This window comes from Trichechus manatus, unplaced genomic scaffold (assembly GCF_000243295.1).
Source record: "Trichechus manatus latirostris isolate Lorelei unplaced genomic scaffold, TriManLat1.0 scaffold00251, whole genome shotgun sequence".
Taxonomy (NCBI): domain Eukaryota; kingdom Metazoa; phylum Chordata; class Mammalia; order Sirenia; family Trichechidae; genus Trichechus; species Trichechus manatus.
Window position 1 is genome coordinate 694,121 of NW_004444187.1, and position 19,383 is coordinate 713,503.

The following is a 19,383-nucleotide window of genomic DNA, read 5'->3' on the forward strand; positions in this document are numbered from 1 at the left end:
GTACTACTGTTTCATGAGAAACTATTTGTTCTGTAAGCCTTCACCTGAAGTACAATAAAATAATAAAAAAAAAAGATTAACTTATAATGAGTGTGCAATATGAATTAACATGATTAACATGGAAATATGACCATAATAAAAAGCTTTCTAAAATGTAAAAAAAATAAAAATAAAAATAAATTAATTGAATACTAAAGTCAAAAACCTAAATAAGCAGCAATAAAACAAACCAAAAGAAAGCAGGACAAAATCAATAACGATAAAGACAAAAATAAGTCAGTCACAAAACAGAAAAAAAGTAGAATAAATAAATCCAAACAGTAGTTCTTTGAAAATATTAACAAAATGACAGGCTTCCCCAAACATGAAAAAAGGCACAACTATACAAAATTAGAAATGACAAAGGGAAAATACCATTAACAGAAGAAATTTTTTAAAATCACAAGACTAACTACATGACCTTCTGCAAGCAAATTTGAAAACCTAAATGAAATTGCTGATAGATTACTCCTATTCTCAGAGCCAAAAGTGAATGGAAAATAACATAGTTAAATAGCTATTTATACACTCAAACTAATCAGGCTTAATTTCCAATAATCAAAACGGCTTTAGGAGAGAATATCTTGTAGACTCATTGAAGTTTGGGTGCGAGGATGTGTACTCATTTTGGTCTTTGGCCTATGTGTTCTTCTGGGAAATTGGCTATTTTAACAATGAACTAAGTCTTCCCACGAACCAAGCCAGTTTTTGAAGGTTAATCTGTACTTTTTGCAAAAAGTTAGCTCTTGGATGAATGGAAGATGTATTTGTAACTGTGTCATAACTTTTGATCCAAGTAGCCATGTTGAATTATTGCTGCATGAATTCACTTTGCTATGGGAAATGAGAGACCAGTTTTAGCATATTCACTTAGACAAATATTTTTGACCACCTTTTACAAGGCACAATACCATTTTATGACTAGAGAAACTAAGTTATTAGAAAGCAAGTGAGTATTTCCGCTATAACAAATTAAGGACAAGCCCAAAGCTCTTGCCAAGAATTTTCCCTCCTCTGAGAAAGTGCACAGTTTATCAGCTCCCCAGCTCCCTCTCAAATGACAAATAGTCTCTCAAGTCTCTTCCGCTGTGCACACTGGGGGCAGCTCATAATTCCCGACCTAGTGATTTGGAGTTCTCATACCCCGATGTATTTGCCTTGCATTTATAGGTTTCTGCTTGTATTTTTAATAGGGAATTGTGATTGTCCACACCTGTTTTAACAGGTCAGACAGGTTTGTATACTGAGCTCTTTAAACCTTTCTAGATTGTCTTCTACCTAGTATTTGAGGATCTTTCTTTAGCAAACTACTAAAATGTTTACTCTGAGGGTTTTATTGGCTTTTTACTCTAATAGGTGGCAATTTCCCAACCCTGGGAAGTCCCTGGTTACTGGAAGGAAATGTAGTTGTTTCAAGCTTTTGCTTTTTTTTTTCTCATAATGAGGAAGGACAAAATGAAAGGGCTGAGAAATACAAGAAGAAAGTGTGTCTCGGGTGGGAGTGGGTGTAGACTGCGACGAGAGAAGTCCAAAAACAAATGTTGAAAAATGGGGGAAAGAAGGAAGAAAATCTGGTATGAGGAAAAGCTGAGTGTTAGGATGAGCAACACAGCTTGGGTGATCAACATTTTTCCTTCTTAGCTTGTTGTTTTTTTTTTTTTGTTTGTTTGTTTTTAAGTGGGTTTTCAGAATTAGAGCTTCTTTTGTCCCATTTAGTTTGCATTTGACTCCTTCCAGCTTTGCGCAGTTCCTTATTGGACTCAAAATGAACTGGAATAGAGCGTGCTCAGGGACTGCCCTCCTGGGGTCACGTGTGAAAACGAATCTCTCCAAACAAAATACCACAGGGTTGGAGGGCCTGACATTCGAAAGGGATCTACCGTCCATCTACCATAGGTCCGTGGGTAGTGCTAACGCTTTGTGCTTGACTAAGTGGTGCAATGGTTAAGCACTCAGCTGCTAACTGAAAGGTTGACGGTTCGAACCTACCAGCCACTCTGTGGGATGTGCTCTGTAAAGATTACAGCCTGAGAAACCCTATGGGGCAGTTCTACTCTGTCATATAGGGTCACTATGAGTCAGAATCAACTTGACGGCACACAACAGCAACAACAACAACTAACCTAAGGGTTGGTGGTTTGAAACCACCCAGCAGTACCACAAAAGCAAGGTTTGGCAATCTGCTTCTGTAAAGATTACAGCAATTTCACGCTGATACACGGAGTTGCTATGAGTTGGAATTGACTTGATGGCAGTGGGTTTTTTTGGTCCATCTACCACATACCAGGACCTGTGCCTTTCATGAAGAAGCTTCTGCATAAAAGAAAAGAGGGACAAGGAGGCCTCATCAATCAAAAATGGGGATTCGAGAAAAGAAAAGCCCCCAGGTTCTGATGTAAAAACAGTGTTTTCCTTCAGGACATTTCTTCACTTATCAAGAGCTATCCCATAGCCACTGCTATTTGAATAAGCTTACAAATAAATAAATAGACAACTGCAGAATAGATCTCTTTATAAAACAAAAAAGCCTCAAAAGTGTCTTAATTCACTGGGAATCTTGAAGACGCTCTATCTAAAAGAATCATGTTTTGCGTTCCATGAACCTTGGAGACTCGAGTAAGAGACTGAAGAGAAATGATTAATGAACATATCTGAAAAACAGCTCATGTTCACACAAATATATGGATCTTTATTGACAGTTATTTTCCTTCCAGTAATAAATAGAATGGAATGTTCTTAAGGGTTAGTTTGGAGTTGAGAAGGCATTGTGCCTTTTGTAGAAGCCGTGAGACTTTGTGCTAGCATCTTCTTCAGAATTATGTCTAAGAGGGAACCTATTGCTGCAGATGTGTACAACATCTGTATCGTTCCTATGCTTCTCTCCACATCAGAAAGGTAATGCATGACCCCCGGCCAAGATCACCCTAGGGTCCCCAACCCCCCACTCCAGTTTTAACATAATATATCATAAAAAATAGCTAGCTAGTGTCATAAAAAGTCAATGTTTCAAATATAAAAATTTTTTATACAAATATAATTCATAATACAATCATTCTTAAAATATAGCATTGTTATATATGAGTTTGAATCATTATTAAAATAAATAACATTTCCTAGAGAAAATTTCATTTGCATCACAAAAATCATAAAACAGGAGCATATAAAACTAATTAATTCATCATTGACTCCTCATCAGTGTATCTCCTATTCTCTCTCCCATTCAGTGTAGGCAGTATGAAGCATATACATGTATCGCCCTATATACCCAGATCCTCGCAGCTCACGTGTGTCCATCTGGATTGCCCCATGGCCTGTCTGCCTGGGTACTCTCCACCTGGAGCTTCTGTGGTAAGGAGGGTTTTCCTGCACATATTTGCACAAAAAGCCACTTTTCCAACCACCCTTCAGTTCAGAAGCCTATGAGCTTGTTAACTTTCTGGGTGCTTGGGAAAGGCATGTCAACTTCCACATCAAGGACGCCATCCTCTGTTCCCTGAATGGTAAGGGGTATGTCCTGATAATCTGAATTATTTGGATTGTTGGTAGAGCTGGAGGTACTAATCCCAACTTCCAGGGTCAGAGAGTTCTCTTTCCCCACTAACCTCTAGATATTGAGTAAGGCATATTTTGATGAGCTTTCTTGTGACTCTTACAGTATTCTAATACTTGCTTGGAATTTGGGCAGTCAAGATGCTTAACAGACCATATAGCTGTGCTTCTAGATACCTTGGAGCTGCAGTTATGAGCTGCAAATATCTTGGAGAGAGAAGAGAAAAAAGGAATATAAACATAAATAAACCACTAAAGTTTCCAGTGATCATCATTTCATCTTATTTCTAAGTAACATGATTTCAGTTTGTCACCAATCATACAAATTAACAAGTTTCACTAAATAATTAAGCTGATTGATGTTTACAGCCACCTTGCAACTACTACCAAAGGGAAAGAGTTTTCAGGAAAATCTGGCTTGTGTAACACAAGTGGTAAATCTTCAAGGATTTGAAGGTAACTTTCACACAATTTGGCCACTGTCAGGAAGCCATTTATCTGGATCCATATGAATGTCATTAATTCCTCCTACCAACAATTTTCATTTTTTAAAAAAAAAAGTTATTCTTCCTTGTTTTGCGTGGCAAAGGCAACTGTTTTCTCCTCCAACTCTGTAAGTGACTCTCCCAAGGAAAACACTTAGACTGTTCTCTAGAGCCTCGTTTCTTGCACCTCTTCCTCCGTCTCCTCCTTCAGAGCCGCAATTTGGGATCGAGACTTGTGCCTGCTCGAGTTCTGGTGAGGGAGGAGCTTCATACGGTCCGAGTGGCTGATGGCCTGCCTGAAGAGGCTCTTCTCGCTCAGCAGCTTCTGGATGGAATCATACTGCCGCACTGTGTTCTCTTCTATGACCTAGGGAAGTGGTGGTCAGTGAGATGTCAGACAGAGGCAGGTCAGACTAGAGCAGGGACAGAAACTGTCAGGCTCAAAGGAAGACAAAAGCCAAAAAGAAAACACAGCGTCCAGAGGTTTTCAGTTTGAACAGTCAGGTGTATCTCATTTAACTGCTGCAACCTCATGCTTTCAGGAGGCTCTACTATTTGTGAGTCTCTGAGTGGTACAAACGATTAATGTGCTCAGCTGTTAATGAAAAGGTTTGAGTCCACCCAGAGGCACCTCAAAAGAAGGGCGTGGCAATCGACGTCCAAAAAATCAGCCACTGAAAACCCTACGGAGCAGAGTTCTACGACACACATGGCGTTGCCATGAGTGGAGTCAACTAGAGAGCAACTGGTTGGTTAAAACATTTGTGAAATTAGCTGTAATTTACTACTTAGCATCTGGAAGTTTGTTTGTTTTCTTTTTATAGTTAGTATAGTACTGGACAAAGAGCCCTGGTGGTGCAATGGTTAAGTACTCAGCTGCTAACCAAAAGGTTGGTAGTTCGACCCACTCAGTGGCTCCACAGGAGAAAGTCCTGGCGAACTGCTTCTGTAAAGACTACAGCCTAGAAGACCTATGGGGCAGTTCCACTCTGTCACATGGAGTAGCTGTGAGTTGGAATCAACTTGATGTCAACCAACAACAATTACAACAACAACAACATGGTTCTGGACAAGGCACTTCTTCGGAGAACTTTAGAGGAACTCAAAGTGCTCTGAAACCAAGAATGATTTCTATTAAATCCCTTCCAGATTACCTAAAAAGTCAACCTCTACAACAATTGATCTGAAGCCTAAAAATTCTAAATGGGTCAGGATATGTTTAACACGCGGCTTTTGCATGTTAAAGTTGAGCAAACCCACAGGGAGAGGACAGAAGGGCTTTACCCAACTTCCTGAGCCTGTCTGTGGCAGGGCAAGAGGTTGTGAGCCTGCTCCCTGATTTCTCACTTGGAGCTTAGTAATGATGATGGTAACAACAATCCTTCTGTAAGGAAGGCATTTACCTCCGGGAGGGTCAAAAGACTAAAGAGAAATGACGCGATGTATCATCCTCAGAACTTTCCTGTGACTAAACTAGAGGGAATGTGTAAACAGCGCTTGAAGGAATCTGACAGTGTTGAAAACACAATGAAAAGGTGGTTGGGAGAGGCACTAACTTGAGCTCCAAATAATGAATAGAGAAAAGAAATGAGCCTTTCAACTACTGCATTAAAACCATAAATCAGATCACAGGAAAATCCAGGACCGTCCTGGACCCCGTCCAGGGCCAATGTAGTTATTGAAAGCATCAGGACTTTGTTTTAAATGGTGAAGTCTTTCTATAACTTGGTACCAGAATAAAGGGCTCAAAAGTACAGATATTATGTAATTTATTATGTAAAAAGTACAGATTATTAATGTAATATAATAATATGCTGCCATTTTTGAGTTACTGAATTCCAATCTAAACTTGTAGCTCAGATCAAAGCAAGAAATGTGTGTAGCTATTTTAAGTAAAGTTGGAAAGCTATATGATACAAAATTTAAGGAAGAACTTGTACATTGCAACAGTTTGCAGGAATGGTCACATATAAGATTATTATCAAGAATTAAAGGGAAAATCAGATACTAAGTAAATTATAAAGACTTACCAAAAATTGTTGACATTCCAACATTGCTTCTATCCTGTGTTCACAGAGGATTACTGTGCAACCAGCGAATGCTCGTTTTAGGATTCTTCGAATGATTTGGTATGTTCTAGAAAAGAAAGGGAATTCCATGTATAACATTACAGAACATCAGTAATCTGCCTTTATCATTGATTACATGCCTATGGTTCCATCAATTTAGTTCTTTAAATTTTATTTGTCTTTAAATACTTTTAACATAATGTTGACAGAGTTAGCCACAATTAGATATCTGACCACGGGGTAGATTCTAAGTTTCCACAAATAAACAGAAGATTTTGAAGAAAATTTCAGAGATGAGTACATTTTCCATTATACAGAAGCACCAGTAATTCTTTATTTTGTGCTATAAATATTTCATATGGTATTAATGGAATATGAAGGAAAATCCTAAGGATCAGGTTATGCCTGTGTAACTGAATATTTCATCATGTGTTGACAAGAGGGAAGAGTTTATATGAAATCCTAAAACTACACTCAGAAGAGAACACAGGGCTCTTAGTTAAGGAAATAAACACTTGTGCTTAAGTCAAATAGTGACTTTTCCATTGGGCAATTATTTCCTATATAGAGGGGGCTCCACTCACAGATATGACAGTCTAATGGGAATATATGTCAATGTGAAGTAGGCCTCCAGGATTCCGCTCACACTGTGCTATTAAGTAGCAGGATTCTGAAACTCACACTGGATCCAAATGAGCACTCGGTTCATCAAGCAGCAAGATCTTTGCCTTACTGAGAACAGATCGAGCCAAACACATCAACTGTTTGTGGCCGTGGCTTAGGACGGAACCCCCATCCACAAGGACAAAATCAAGCTTCCCGGGAAACTGCTCGATTACAGATCGGAGTCCAACCTGCAGAAAGAAAGAAGGGAAACACTGTGCTTATAGACAGTTGTTCAGATACCACGGAGTTAAAAACGTCCAATTAGCTGAAAATCTAAAAATACACGTTGGAGTTCTGAAAGTGTAAATTTCATATCAATCCCACCTCCTGTTATTTGGGCTGAATTGGGCAAAAATCTATTTATAGTCTTGGCAGCACTCAAGGATAATTCTATGGCTTGTTTCACTTCTGTACTTCATTCATTCTGGAGCTTTCAGTGAGTGCCTATTATGTGCCAGGTACCCTAATAGATATTATGGAAACAATAAATGGTACATAAATGGCCCTGAGAGGCTCAGTGTTTGCAAAGACATGTGCAAATAATCACAACAATTGAATACACAATATGTTACTTTAAATCTCATTATATCACAGGTGAAAAATGGGGAAAAAAATAGTATTGACCTCACAGGGTTGTTATGAGGATTAAATGAGATAATTTATGTAAAGAGGTTGCCACCAAGTGTGGCACACGGTGAACACCTAATAAATGGTAACTGTTAGTATTGTTAGCCCTGGTGGCACAGTGGTTAAAAGCCTGGCTGCTAACCAAAACGTTGGCAGTTGGAATCCACCAGCCAGCCACTCCTTGGAAACCCTATGAGGCAGTTCTACTCTGTCCTGTAGGGTCACTATGAGTCAGAATCACCTTGACGGCAAGGATTTTTTTTTTTTTTTTGTATTAGTTCGGTTGTGTTGTTAGTTGCTTTCTAGTCGATTCTGACTCACAGTGACCCCATGTGTGTAGAGTAGAACTGGACTCCATAGGGTTTTCAAGGCTGTGACTTTTTGGAAGTAGATCACCAGGCCTGTCTTTCGAGGCACCTCAGGGTAGGTTCGAACCACCAACTTTTCAGCCAGTAGTCAAGCACTTAATCCTCTGCACTACCCAGGGACTCATTAACATTGTTGGAGCCTGGGAAATCCCAAGGACACAGGTCCAGTCACTGAAGCACTATCCCAGTGTCACATTAAGGTCTGTAGGATTCTCCCTTCACAAGTTGCCTTGGGAAATAAGTTAGCAGGAAGTTATCTCAATGCTATTAAGTTATATCACACTCACAGTAACAGGGTAGAGATTCTGGTAACAATGTTGTAGGGTGTATTCTCCCTCTGGATTCATACTAATCATATACTGATTTCCTAAGGCCATACTAGGAAAACTACTTCATGTGTTATACATGCACTTCTCTGTGATGAAGAGCTGAGTAAAGTGTATGTTTTTCCCCAGATGAAACTCTTTCCTTACTATAAGTAAATAATTATTACTTAAATATATGACTGTCAGTATTTAGAGAACAGAATTTACAAAACGAATGCCAGTGAAGCAGACCAATCTAGGGGGTATTTCGCAACATTCCTGTCTTACTGTTTTATGAAGTATTGTAAAAATCTTTGAAAATTGTATTTGCTAGAGAAAGGTCAGCATAACTTAGTTAAACTTTAAATTTTGAAGTCAGTGAACATTTAACAAATGTATTAAGCACCTTTTCTTTTTTTTTTTGCCAGATACTGTGATAAGCTTTGGAGAGAAAATGGGAAGGAAGACAGACTAACAATTGTTTTTTAAAAGATAGGAGGTTATCATTACCAATTATATGTGCTGATAAGAATGGCTTAAAATTGCCTACCAATTGTTTGGATATAAATAGCTGCTTAGTCATGTATTCCCTTAACAGACTCTTACTGAGAGCTTATTAAACTCTAGGTACTATGGCAGATCTGGAGATTCAAAGATTAATAACACTGGGCCCTGTCTTGAAGGAGCTCATGGTCCAGCGGGGGAGAAAAATAATAAGTGAGTGGGAAATTACTGTTTGTTCTGAAGGGAGCTATGAGAGAGAGTGAAAAAAAAAAAAAGACTGAAATGGAAATAGCTATAGAGATCATCTAATTTAGTGATCTTCAGCAGCAGAATCATTTATTTTAAGTATATATGTGTGTGTGGAGCCCTGGTGGCTCAGTGGCTAAAAGCTCAGTTGTTAACCAAAAGGTCGGCAGTTGAAATCCACTAGCTGCTCCTTGGAAACCCTATGGGGCAGTTCTATTCTGTCCTATAGGGTCACTACGAGTCGGAATCAACTCGACGGCGAGTTTTGTTTTTATATATATGTATACCCACACACATATATCCCAATGTAATCTTATGTATAGAATCATGGCAAACCATTTTTCAATAGATTAAAAAGAAATACTAACTTTAGATCAGCCCTGTCCAAACTAAGATGAATTCAAAATTGCTAGAATCTAAACTTTTCTAATTGTTTTTATTCTAACCTACCATTAAAAAAGTATCAATAGTTTGTGGATATAAAGAGGTGCTTTTAGGACAAAAGAATTTGCTAGCTTTATTCTGTGAGCTAATCCAGTGAATATGCTTTCCAAACTGCAATTTATCAAGGAGCAATTTTGTTTTGCAGCATATCAAACTAAACGTTGATAGCAGTTTGTAAAGTACCAGGCATTTTCCTCAAAATGTTGACTTTAGCCACTGCTGCACTTTGTAATGTTATTATGGAGCAAGAGTTTGCTCTTGTGTTGAGGAAACATGGAAAAAAAAATTAGAAAAGTGAATTGTGGTTGGACTGAAGAGTCCATTAGCAGGCAGTTATAAAAATAGACACTGTCAACTCCTTTCGACACTTCTTTTGCTACCCAGCAGGTTTTCCAGGGTAAATTTTCACCTTAAAAGGCCACTGTTTTTGCTATTTAGCTTGCACTCTAGAACAACTTAACCTGAATATCCATTGATGTATGTGGGAGGAAGGAAACTATTTTAGAAGTAATCTAAAAAGAAAACAATTACCAAAAAAGCCTTCATTCTAAAACAAATAGACACGGTGCTTAGATTATTGATCACACTGAGGCAGCCCACGCCGGGGAAATAACCTGTGAACAGGAAGTCAGGGGTGCTGCCCTGTTCTGGACTCCACCAGCAATCTCAGCCAAGTCACGCTTTTTGAGGCCCAGTTTCCTCACACTAAAATGGAGGATGTAATACCTGTCATGTACCAATCACAAGGTTGTTTTGATGATACAAGACACATGAAGGCACTTCGTCCATCAAAGGACTGTTTATTTATTCATTTATTCAATCAATATTTATTGAACACCATCCATGTGCCCAGCACTGTTCTGTTATTGTTGTGTGCTGTTGAGTTGATTCCAACTCATAGCAACCCTACAGGACAGAGTAGAACTGCTCCATAGGGTTTCCTAGGCTGTAATCTTTACAAGAGCAGACCGCTAGGTCTTTTCTCCCAGGGAGCCGCTGGTGGGTTCCAACTGCCAACCTTTTGTTAGCAGCCAAGCACTTAACCATTGCGCCACCAGGGTTTCTTAGCACTATTCTAGGGACTGGAAATACAACAGCGAGTAAGACATGATCTCTGCCCTCAAGGAACTTACAATCCACTGGGGACATGGACAAGACATAAATCTCTATCCACTGTGAGAAATGCTATAAAAGGGTGGAGGTATAGGGACCACCTAAGGAGCCCTGGTGGCACAGTGGTTAAAGCGCTCGACTGCTAACCGAAAGTTTAGCGGTTCAAAATCACCAGTGGCTCTGTGAGAGAAAGATGCGGCGGTCTACTTTCGTAGAGATTTGCAGCCTTGGAAACCCTATGGGGTCGATATGAGTTAGAACCAACTCGAAGGCCGTGGGTATAAGGACCACCTAGGAAGCGCCCCTCCCTTCCTGGAGCATCACAGTAGGCTTCCTGGAAGAAATGATGTCTAAGGAGAGGCCTGAATGACAGACAGGAGCACGTAGTGAATGGCTGGGGGAAGTAGCCCAGGTACAGGGAACAGCATGTGTAAACACATTTGGAGAACACAGTACATGGTGCTTTAATGAAACCAAATCAGTACGGTTAAATCATGGGAAGCCAGAAAGGTGGGGGAATGAGCTTGAGGTAGGAGAAGCCCAAATCAGGAAGGAGTTTTTAAGCCACCTTAAGGAGTGTAGACTTTGTCTAGGGGGCAATAAGGATGCATATAAAGGTGAGAAACAAGTGATCTAATTTGCAGTTGAGAAAGATTAACAGAATGAACTTTAGGGAGACAATGAGAGGAAAACCAGCGACGAGCCTGTTTCAGAGGTGAGACAGTACAGTGAGGGGTGTCAGGTGGGTATAGGGGGAAGTATATACATTCTAGATATTTGTAGAAGATAGAAAGACAGGACTTGATATGTGGGGGCAAACGGGGAATTCATGAACTAAGGATGAGTCCTAGGTTTCTGCTCTGGGTAACTGGAGGGTGGTGAAGCCATTCACTGATATCGGGAACACAGCACAGGTGTATGAGTGAGGCAGTTAAGAAACTTGCTTGTCCATGCTGAGCTGTCTAACAGGCAGGAGAACAGGTAGGGCACTGGAAACAGGCAAATTTGGGAGTCATCAACGCAGAAGTATTGGTTAGAGACAAGAGGATGCATGAAATTTCCCAGGAAAAATAAGTAAAGTGTGGCAAAAATTGGTATTCTGTGGAACAGCATCTAAGAGATGGCCAGGTAAAGACCATATGGAAGCTTGATTATAACAGCTAACACTTTTTGTTGTTGTTAGGTGCCATTGAGTCAGTTCTGACTCACAGCAACCCTATGTACAACAGAAGGAAACACTGCCCAGTCCTGTGCCATCTTCACAATCCTTGTTGTGCTTCAGCCCATTGTTGCAGCCACTGTGTCAATCCATCTCCATGAGGTCTTCCTCTTTTTCACTGACCCTGCACTCTACAAACACTATGTTCTTCTCCAGGGACTGGTCCCTCCTGATAATATCTCCAAAGCACCTGAGATGAAGTCTTGCCATCCTCCTTTCTAAGGAGCATTCTGGCTATACTTCTTCCAAGACATATTTGTTCATTCTTCTGGCAGCCATGGTATAGTCGATATTCTTCGCCAACACCAGAATTCAAAGGCATCAATTCTTCTTCAGTCTTCCTTATTCATTGTCCAGCTTTGACATGCATATGAGGTGACTGAAAACACCATGGCTTGGGTCAGGTGCACCTTAATCCTTGAAGTGACATCTTTGCTTTTTAACACTTTAAAGAGACCTTTTGCAGCAGATTTGCCCAATGCAATGAGTCTTTTGATTTCTTGACTGCTGTTTCCATGGGCATTGATGGTGGATCCAAGTAAAATGAAATCTTTGACAACTTCAATATTTTCTCCGTTTATCATGATGTTGCTTATTGGCCCAGTTGTGAGGATTTTTGTTTTATATTGAGGTGTAATCCATACTGAATGCTGTGGTCTTTGATCTTCATCAGTAAGTGCTTCAAGTTCTCTTCACTTTCAGCAAGCAAGGTTGTGTCATCTGTATAACCCAGGTTGTTTGTTAATGAGTCTCCCTCCAATCTTGATGTCTCATTCTTCTTCATATAGACCAGCTTCTTGGATTATTTGCTCAGTATACAGATTGAATAACTATGATGAAACGATGCAACCCTGACACACACCTTTCCTGACTTTAAACCACGCAGTATCCCCTTGTTCTGTTTGAACAACTGCCTTTTTGTCTGTGTACAAGTTCCTCATGAGCACAATTAAGTGTTCTGGCATTCCCATTGTTTGCAATGTTATCCATAATTTGTTATGATTCACAAAGTCGAATGCCTTTGCATAGTCAATAAAACACAGGTAAACATCTTTCTGATATTCTCTGCTTTCAGCCATGATCCACCTGACATCAGCAATGATAACCTTAGTTTCACGTCCTCTTCTGAATCCAGCCTGAATTTCTGGCAGTTCCCTGTTGATGTACTGCTGCAACTGCTTTTGAATGATCTTCAGCAAAATTTTACTTGTGTGATAGCAATGATATTGTTTGATAATTTCTGCATTCTGTTGGATCATCTTTCTTTAGAAGGGCAAAAATATGGATCTCTTCCACTTGGGTGGCCAGGTGGATGTCTTCCAAACTTCTTGGCATAGATGATGAGCATTTCCAGTGCTGCATCTGTTTGTTGAAACATCTCAATTGGTATTCCGTCAATTTCCGGTGACTTGTTTTTTGCCAATGCCTTCAATGCAGGTTGGACTTCTTCATTCACTACCATTGGTTCCTGATCATATGCTACCTCCTGAAATGGCTGAATGTCAACCAATTCTTTTTGGTACAATGATTCTGTGTATTCCTTCCATCTTCTTTTGATGCTTCCTGTGTCATTCAATATTTTTCTCATAGAATTCTTCAACATTGAGACTCAAGGCTTGAATTTTTCTTCAGTTCCTTCAGCCTGTGAACTACCAAGAGTATTCTTCCCTTTTTGGTTTCTACCTCCAGGTCTTTGCACATGTCATTATAATACTTTACTTTGTCTTTTTGAGCCACCCTTGAAATTTTCTGTTCAGATCTTTGACTTCATCATTTCTTCCTTTTGCTTTAGCTACTCAACGTTCAAAAGCAAGTTTCAGAGTCTTCTACATCCATTTTGGTCTTTTCTTTCTTTCCTGTTTTTTTAATGACCTCTTACTTTCCTTGTGTGTAATGTCCTTGGTGTCGTTCCACAGTTTGTCTGGTCTTCAGTCATTAGTGTGCAATGCACCAAATCTATTCTTGAGATGGTCTCTAAACTCAGGTGGGATATACTCAAGGTTGTACTTTGGCTCTCATGGCCTTGTTCTAATTTTCTTCAACTTCAGCATATGAGCAATTGATGGTCTGTGCCACAGTCAGCCCCTTACCTTGTTCTGACTGATGATATTGAGCTTTTCCAGCATCTCTCTCCACAGATGTAGTCAATTTGATTCCTGTGTATTCCATCTGGCCAGGTCCCTGTGTACAGTCACCATTTATGTTGTGGTAAAAAGGTATTTGTAATGAAGAAGTCATTGGTCTTGCAAAATTTCATCATGCGATCTCTAGCATCGTTTCTATTACCAAAGCCATATTTTCCAACTACCCATCCTTCTTCTTGGTTTCCAACTTTCACATTCCAATCACCAGTAATTATCAAGGCATCTTGATTGCATGTGTGATCAGTTTCAGACTTCAGAAGTTGGAAAAAATCTTCAATTTCTTTATCTTTGGCCTTAGTGGTTGGTGGGTAAATTTGAATAATAGTCAAATTAACTGGTCTTCCTTGAAGGTGTATGGATATTATCCTATCATTGACAGCTTTGTACTTCAGGACAGATCTTGAAATGTTCTTTTTGACGATGAATGCAAGGCCATTCCTCTTCAAGCTGTCATTCCTGGCATAGGAGACCATATGATTGTCTGATTCAAAATGGCCAATGCCAGCCCACTTCCACTGACAAATGCCTAGGATGTCGATCTTTATTGCATTTCATTTCATTTTTGACGATTTCCAATTTTCCTAAATTCATACTTCTTACATTCCATGCTCCAATTATTAATGGATGTTTGCAGCTGTTTCTTCTCATTTTGAGTCATGCCACATCAGCAAATGAAGGTCCTGAAAGCTTGACTCCATCCATGTCATTAAGGTTTATTCTACTTTGAGGAGGCAGCTCTTCCTCAGTTGTATTTTGAGTGCCTTCCAACCTGAGTGACTCATCTTCCGGCACTATATCAGACAATGTTCTGCTGCTATTCATAAGGTTTTCACTGGCTAATTCTTTTCAGAAGTAGACTGCTGGGTCCTTCTTCCTAGTCTGTCTTAGTCTGGAAGCTCAGCAGAAACCTGTCCAACATGGGTGACCCTACTGGTATTTGAATACCAGCAGCATAGCTTCCAGCATCACAGCAACACACAAGCCCTTACAGTACAACAAAATGACAGACGCATGGGGAGCTAACACTTACTTAGTACCTATTATTCGCCAGTCACTGGACTGTGTCCATTATACATGTAAACCCTAAAAGTTACAACAACTCTACCAATTTACTGGGTCATACTGCTAGATGTCAATTTTTATTTTTTTCCATGAGATTCAATCTCTTTTGGGATTCTCTTTGGTTTAGTCAGTTTGGCACTGCTCCTGGGGCGAAGCTCTCTGAACCTGGGTGGTTTTGGGGTGGGGAAACTAGACCACCTCAGTTGTTGGACTTAAGCAGAAACTCTCTTTCCTTCCCCTGCACCTGCATTAATTCATCCACAAAGTGATAAGGCCCAGAGTGCCACAATGAAGGTGTGGGCTTAGAATGCCAAAGGAAATGAGACTGTTTGGGCCAGCTTTGGTTCTAAGCCTTACAGCTAGCAGCTAGGCGCAAGTCCCTGTGGCTTTATGAAATCCAGTCCAGATTAGCAACGATAAGGTTCCACACTGGAGCTTGAGGCCAAAGTTTAAGCAAGGAATAGTGTTTCTTGGATTGGCATTGTCATCTGTTGCTCTTTATTTCCATTTCAAGACAGGGGAATTATGCAGGAGGTGCTATTGGGGTAGGATTCAGCTGTTTGGCTATCTGCCACCACTCAATTTCATTTCACTCTTGAGACATTATTCACACCCAGGTTGCAGACAGGACTACATAAGATAAAAAGCATCCTGGTTTACCCTGGACAGTCCTGGTTTACAGTTTTTGTTTCAGGATCCGATTCAGTTTAGAGTCTGCCACACTCAAAAATCTCCTAGTTTGGAAAATAAATCATATGGTCAATCATATAAGACTATAAGCTAGGCCTAGTAATTTTTAAGCCAATGCCTTTTGTGCTTATCTAGGTGGTTTGTTGGTTGGATAGTTGGTTGGCTGGTATGCTATTTTGGGTTCTCTTTAACGAACACTTACCACTACTATTCAAAGCACATGGCAATAATGTTTGGACAATATCATCACTGCATATGAGTGGCAAATTATTAAAATAGGGATCAGAAAAGGCCATACCTAAATATGAGATGATCAAACAAAAATCTACACAGGTATAATTTTTACATTATATTGGTATTTAAAATCTTAACCATGTCTTCTAAAGTTTTAGAATATTTTTATGTTCCTGCTTTTCTGTAAATATATTGTGACTTGGAAATACTTGTAGATTTTATAAAGTTCAATGTCTTTTCTTTCCCAACTTTCTCTCCCACCCATGAGTTTCCGATATTTCATACTCTGAAGTCACATCAAAGATCTTAAAATGTGGTACTTGCAATTTAGTTAATGTTTTCTTTAAAACTCCTGTGTTTGTTGGGTAATAAGAAGACTTTGATAATGAAAACGGTTAATGTAAGGGCATTTTATTAGGGGCATGTTAAGGTTGAGCACTCAACAGGTAAGTGTTTAACACTCAGAGGTATTTCAAAGCTGGCAAGATTCATTCTGAAGGGAGACAGAAAATATATGAACATTTGGGATAACAGAATTGGGCCCAAACAAGGATGAAAAGTGCAGGAAATAGTGGAATAAAGTTTTTCTCTAAGAAGACCTTTGAATAGTAATGTTCTTAGGTCCCATAATTCTCGTCTGCTACCATCCAGTGCTTTGGATTTCAACCCCAGGGTTTGATGAAATAGAACAATTTATGTTCCCTTTTTCTTTAGTATAATGTCTGTCTTTCAAGAATTATCAGTTTACAGCTAGGGTGTTCTGTTAAAGGAATTAAGAACATCTGTTAAGCTCTCCTCACTCCAAAATTCCTCTGTATAAACCTGTGATATATAACGAACCTCCCTTTGGGTAAATACAAGTGTTAGTTAAGAACTTTAATTCCATCTTAGTCCACGTGTTTCCTATATGGTGTCCTAATTATCTTTCTGTGCTAAATCCAGCTTCTCAGAGAAATACATCCTGTCAAACCAAAGTCTCTCCTTGTGCTGGGAAACCTTTAGAACCCAGAGAGGAAGGAGATAGGAAATTGTGGGGAGATGATCCCTTATATCAAGGATAATCCAGGTACACTGTTGGTGCCTGGGTCTATCCTAGTTCATATCTCATTGATGCATATCTGTTTGGGAAGAGGCCAAAGTAATGCTATCTCTGGGACTTAACATTTGGAGCCTTACTGCTGAGGCAAGAGGTAGATCTAATCCAAAGTACTAGGTATCCAGGTATATTAGAGTACCCCATTTTAAAGTTGTACACACACTCATACACAAAGGTAGGTGTGTAAAATTACCTCAGCTATGTGTAAAATTATCTCTTGCGTGTGTATGAGCTACCTTTTCCAAAATTGTTTCAGTTAGCATCCTTACCTCATCTGCAACTTTCCATATTTCTTGATCACTCCACTGTTCACAGGGATCCAAGTTTTTTCTAAATGTTCCAGAAAAGATGAAAACTTTCTATAACAATAAGGGAAAAAAACCAAAAACCATGAATAACTTAAATATGTTTTTATTTTTCACTTGTTTTATTGTGAAGTATTTCAAGCAAAGTAAATAAATAAAATAAAGATAATATAACAAACATCCATGTACTTACCATTCAGTTCTGTCAAATTCTAATATTTTATCATATTTGCTTTGCCTCAATTTTTAAGAAATAAAATATTACAGTAACATTTAAAGCCCCTCGTGAACACTTTTCTAGTCCCCATTCCTTTAGGATAAAGAAACTGAGATAAGCTGTGAGAATTAGATAAGGAGCCCTGCTGGCTCAGTGGTTAAGTGCTCAGCTCCTAACCTAAAGGTCAGTGGTTCAAACCCACCAGCCGCTCCACAGAAGAAAGATGTGGTAGTCTGCTTCCATAAAGATTACAGCTTTGGAAACCCTATGGGACAGTTCTACTCTGTCCTACAGGTCGGAATTGACTCGACTGCAATAAGTCTGGTTACAGGAGAAATTAAATTTTTTTCCCTAGCAATATTCATTATAAACAAATATAAAATTAAACAGTTAAAAACAACAACAAATGTGTAGGTTCCAATTAACTTGTTGGAATGAATTCCTATTTTGCTAATGTATTTTCCTCTGATTTGCTTTAAATCTTGGCTTGTTATGTGATTTTGAAATTGTTTTCATTTACAGACACTTATTTAAACATACATGTCCATTTGGTCTATAAACCAAGGCACACCTCTACTTACATGAGCAGACAGGCACAGGAGAGAGGCGTAACTTTGAAATCCGTGAAAGAACAGAAATCAAATATTTGTTTAACTGGGTGCATGTTACAAAGGGAGGCTGATGAAGCAGTCTGCTGCGGTGACAAAAGGCATCCTCATTCCCTGCAAGGAGCACTGCACAGCTATCATCCTGAGATACCTGACTTGCCACATCACTGTCCACTTAGATTTAGATCTATACGATTAAAAACTGCTCCAAAAAAAAAAAAACTACTGTCTCATTGGTGGATGCTGCTGCAGTAATAATATTTGGTTCTTTCCTTATGCTTATGGGTGAACTGAAAATGACTTTTAAAAAAAATTTTTTTTATTGTACTTTAGATGAAGGTTTACAGAACAAATAGTTTCTCATTAAACAGTCAGTACACATATTGTTTTATGACATTGGTTAACAACCCCATGACATGTCAACACTCTCCATTCTCAACCTTGGAAGACCTTTTTTTGGTGAAAATATACATAGCCAAAGTTACACCATTTTGAAAGTTTCTACATGTACAGTTCAGTGACATCAATTACATTCTTCCAGTTGTGCTGCTATTCTCACTATCCTTTCCCAAATTATTCCATCCCCATTATCTTCAATTCACTGTCCCCTAGGCTTCCCATCAAACTTTTTGAGCTGCTGTTGTCAGTATGATCTCACATAGATAATTCTTTTTTTTTTTTTGTACCTTAGATTGAGGTTTGCAGAACAAATAGTTTCTCATTAAACAGATAGTACACATATTGCCCTATGAATGGTTAACAACCCCACGACATGTCAACACTGTCCCTTCTCAACCTTGGGTTCCCTATCACCAGCTTTCCTGTCCCCTCCTGCCTTCTAGTCCTTGTCCCTGGACTACTGTGCCTCATTAGTCCTGTTTTGTTTTATGAGGCTGTCCAGTCCCTGGCTGAACGGTGAACTTCAGGAGGGGCTTCACGACCGAGCTAAAAGGGTGTCCGGGAGCCATACTCTTGAGGTTTCTCCAGTCTGTCAGGCTGGTAAATCTGGTCTTTTTTGTGAGTTAGAATTCTGTTCTACATCCATTTCCAGCTCTGTCCAGGACCCTCTACTGTGATCCTGGTCAGAGCAGTCAGTGGTGGTAGCCGGGCACCATCTAGCTGTCCTGGACTCAGTCTGGTGGAGGCTGTGGTAGCTGTGGTCCGTTAGTCCTTTGGACTGATCTTTTCCTTGTATCTTGTTCTCTTCATTCTCCCTTGCTCCTGAAGGGGTGAGACCAGCGGAGTATCTTAGATGGCTGCTCACAGGCTTTTAAGACCCCAGACGCTGCTCACCAAGGTAGAATGTAGAATATTGTCTTTATAAACTGTGTTATGCCGATTGAGCTAGATGCTCCCTGAGACCATGGTCCCCACAGCCCTCTGCCCAGCAATT

General features: G+C 39.5%; 1 protein-coding gene across 1 annotated transcript in view; it reads right to left on the reverse strand.

Moving 5' to 3' along the window:
• Positions 1–4,239: 4,239 nt before the first annotated feature.
• The window catches only part of CFTR (CF transmembrane conductance regulator), a 168,225-nt gene continuing 153,081 nt past the window's right edge, over positions 4,240–19,383 (reverse strand). The window contains exons 23-26 of the mRNA XM_004389643.1: positions 17,130–17,219; positions 6,824–6,996; positions 6,104–6,209; positions 4,240–4,440 (exon numbers count right to left, since the gene is read on the reverse strand). Coding sequence (XP_004389700.1) covers positions 4,240–4,440; positions 6,104–6,209; positions 6,824–6,996; positions 17,130–17,219 — 570 coding nt within the window. The remainder of the gene's footprint in view (positions 4,441–6,103; positions 6,210–6,823; positions 6,997–17,129; positions 17,220–19,383) is intronic.